We start from the raw sequence: 3,039 nt of genomic DNA, 5'->3' as shown, positions 1-3,039 counted from the left end.
TGCTTTCATTTATAAGTTGTGTGGCGTGAATACTAGTAAGGGCAGGCCTCTATGTGCTCTCGTATATAAGTTGTGTAGCGTAGCAAGCCTCTACATGCTTTGGTTTATAAGTTGTGTGATGTAAGTACTAGCGAGGGCAAATTATGTGCAACAAGTGGTGTATAAAATATAGCAAATAATCAACCAAGCACAACGAGCAATAAAAACCTAGAATACCCTAAACCAAACCACTAGCAACATACAAATGAACATATCGGATGTAGTATAGCTATGGGAAGACCGGGAATATCAAACCCTAAAGACACTTATTAAATTAACGAAACTAGTTCTAAAAGCTAATTAATTATAATTAATTAATTAATTTAGAGAAAGATTATTTTTTGGATTTTTATTTTTATTTTTATTTTAAAACTAATAATTAATTAAACTAATTTTAAACTAGTAAATTAAATTATTGAATAAGACTTTAATAAATTCAAATATGGGCGAGGGTTACCTAGGCATGGAATCCGAATTGTGATGGCTCAGCCTTTAATTGGTTACGGGAAATTGCTACTGGAACTGGGATCTAAAGATATGAAACCTTAGGAGACCTAATAGATCCCTAATCACTCTCAAGATGTCACATAAAAGGAAATCCTAGAGGTCATATAAACACACCGGCTTATTGGTTCACCAGTCGGTTCACCAATTTGATTAATTACCCTAAAAAACAACAAACCCATTGGTTTTACTATCTCAATGCACCTAAGTACATGAGGTGGTCTAGAAGAAATCTAAAGGACACGAATAAACAATAAGGTAAACTAGGCAACAACAAAGACCAACCCGATAGCTTATCACCCGTTCGATATCTAAGCTAGTAAGAATATAAACTTCCAATAATGTGCCAAAATTAGTTTCTACGGTGAATGAGCTTAATAAACCATAAACAAGTTGAAAACATACAATTAACAACCTAACATGCAACCTATAATCGAAAGACATTTAATCAAGCAACATGTAAAACATTCATGCAAGTATAAATAACAAATAAATACGCATGAGACACATCCAATAAATCTAATCAAGACTATAGTTATCAAAAGCGGAAATAGCGGCCGCTATAGCGCGCTACGTAGCGGTGCGACTATGGGCCGCTATATAGTATATATCGGTAATATAGCGATGGTACCGATTGTGTACGGAATTTTTTATTTATTTTTATTTTTTTAATAAAAAACCATATAAAATGGTCTTTTGGCTTATTAGGGTTTTTTATTCAAACATTCTCTCTCCTGTTTCAAAACACCATCGACGGTGGCGACTCAGGTCTTCAATTCTTCTGCTTGCTCCACTTATTAACACAATTGGTCCTCAATTCAGGTTTTATTCTTCTTAAATCTCCATCAATTAGGTTTCAAGTTTTTTGTTTCTTTTGAAGTAGAATCAAGAAAAAAAGGTAGAACTTCGGTTAGTATAATTTCTGAGGGTTTGTTCTATACTTGATTTTCTTCTAAGGATGAACTTCAGTTAGGCTTAAAAAAAGGACGAAACTTCAGTTAGGCTTCACCCAAAGTCCTAAATCCTAACACTTTTTTCTCATTTTTAGGCAAACTTGTGGAAGAGAAATATAAGCACATCTATTGAACTTCTTGCGCGGCCCATTGCATTGACTTGATGTTTGAAGACATCTTTAAATTGCCCCGTTTAAAAAGAACTCTTTAAAGGGCAATTGCGGTGAACACACACACACACACACACACATATATACGTACAACCGCACATTGCTACTGAACATGATGAGAGAGTTCACGGGGCAAAAAGACATGGTTAGGCCCGCAAAGACTCGCGTTGCCACTGCTTTTATCACCCTTAATTGTTTCAAAGCAAACAAAAGGAAGTTAAGAGAAATGTTCACTTCTTCGGCGTGGATCAAAAGCAAGTTTGCAAAGGAGGCGAGAGGTAGGCAAATCGCCAATACTATTTTATTCCCTAGCTTTTGGAACAATGTAAATCTTGCGGTGAAAATTGGTTATCCATTGTTAGAGTGCTTCGTTTAGTTGATGGAGAGAGAAAGCCTCCTACGGGTTATATTTATGAGGCCGTGGACAGGGCAAAGAAGATTATTGCCGCCTCTTTTAAGAACAAACAAGAAAAGTATAAAGAAATTTTCAAAATAATTGATAAAAGGTGGAATTGCCAGTTACATCGACCATTGCATTTAGCGGGTTATTACTTGAATCCAAGTTTGTACTACAACAATCCAGATGTGGAAGATGATAGTGAGATTTTAGGCGGGTTACATTCATGCATTGATAAGTTGGCATTGATTGAAGAAGTAAAGTCAAAGATTCACCTTGAGATCCCATTATATCGACATGCTGAAGGGATTTTTGGAACTCCATTTTCCAAGAAAATGAGAGCAACTCTTGCGCCGGGTATGCTTTAAATATACATATATATATAGGGTAAGGTTAAAATGAAAACACACTTGAGTTGTGAAAACTCTAGAAACTCATTCTCAACCACATGTTTTTAATTAAAGTTTAAATCTTGTGGTCCACAATTAAAGTTAATAAAAAATGTAAACATAAAACATAACTTTTTCTCTCTCCTAAAAACATATATAAAAATTAGTAAAAAAATATTAAAAAATAGCCAAACATTTTTTGTTTTAGTTTTCGATGTTTTGTATTAAATGTTACAACATATATTACGTGTGTAACAAAAAAAAAAACAAAAAAAAAACGATGTTACATATGTTTTTCACGGGTTTTCACAACTCAAGTGAGTTTTCATTTTATACTTCCCCTATATATATATTAATATTAAATATAAAAAGTTCAATTTAACTCATTTTTGAGTATTTTATTATTAAATTAGCGGAGTGGTGGATGCAATACGGAGCATCGGCACCGACACTAAAAAGATTTATCATCTGGGTGCTTAGTTTAACGTGTAGTTCGTTAGAGTGCGAACGCAATTGGAGCATATTTGAACATGTAAGAAGCTCTTTATTTGATATTAAATATATATATAAAAATAAACTTATTAACT

The 3,039-nt window shown here is 33.6% G+C and overlaps 1 protein-coding gene across 1 annotated transcript; it reads left to right on the top strand.

Moving 5' to 3' along the window:
- The first annotated feature begins 1,778 nt into the window (after window positions 1-1,778).
- On the top strand, window positions 1,779-2,431 carry LOC143572349 (uncharacterized). The gene is made up of 2 exons (XM_077057533.1): window positions 1,779-1,924; window positions 2,029-2,431. Exons 1-2 carry the CDS (start codon window positions 1,779-1,781, stop codon window positions 2,429-2,431), a joined length of 549 nt encoding a protein of 182 aa, XP_076913648.1.
- Window positions 2,432-3,039: the final 608 nt, after the last annotated feature.

The sequence above is a fragment of the Bidens hawaiensis genome, unplaced genomic scaffold, assembly GCF_021521415.1.
Source record: "Bidens hawaiensis isolate Kalapana, Puna unplaced genomic scaffold, B.hawaiensis_p1.1 tig00025808_1, whole genome shotgun sequence".
In the NCBI taxonomy this organism is placed as follows: Eukaryota; Viridiplantae; Streptophyta; class Magnoliopsida; order Asterales; family Asteraceae; genus Bidens; species Bidens hawaiensis.
Note: the sequence above shows the minus strand (reverse complement) of the source record. Positions and strands in the feature narration are given on the sequence as shown.

Coding starts and splice junctions, on each gene's coding strand:
- LOC143572349 (XM_077057533.1), top strand. CDS start 1,779: ATGATGAGAGAGTTCACGGGGCAAAAAGACATGGTTAGGCCCGCAAAG. Junction 1,925..2,028: donor TCGGCGTGGATCAAAAGCAA/GTTTGCAAAGGA, acceptor ATCCATTGTTAG/AGTGCTTCGTTTAGTTGATG.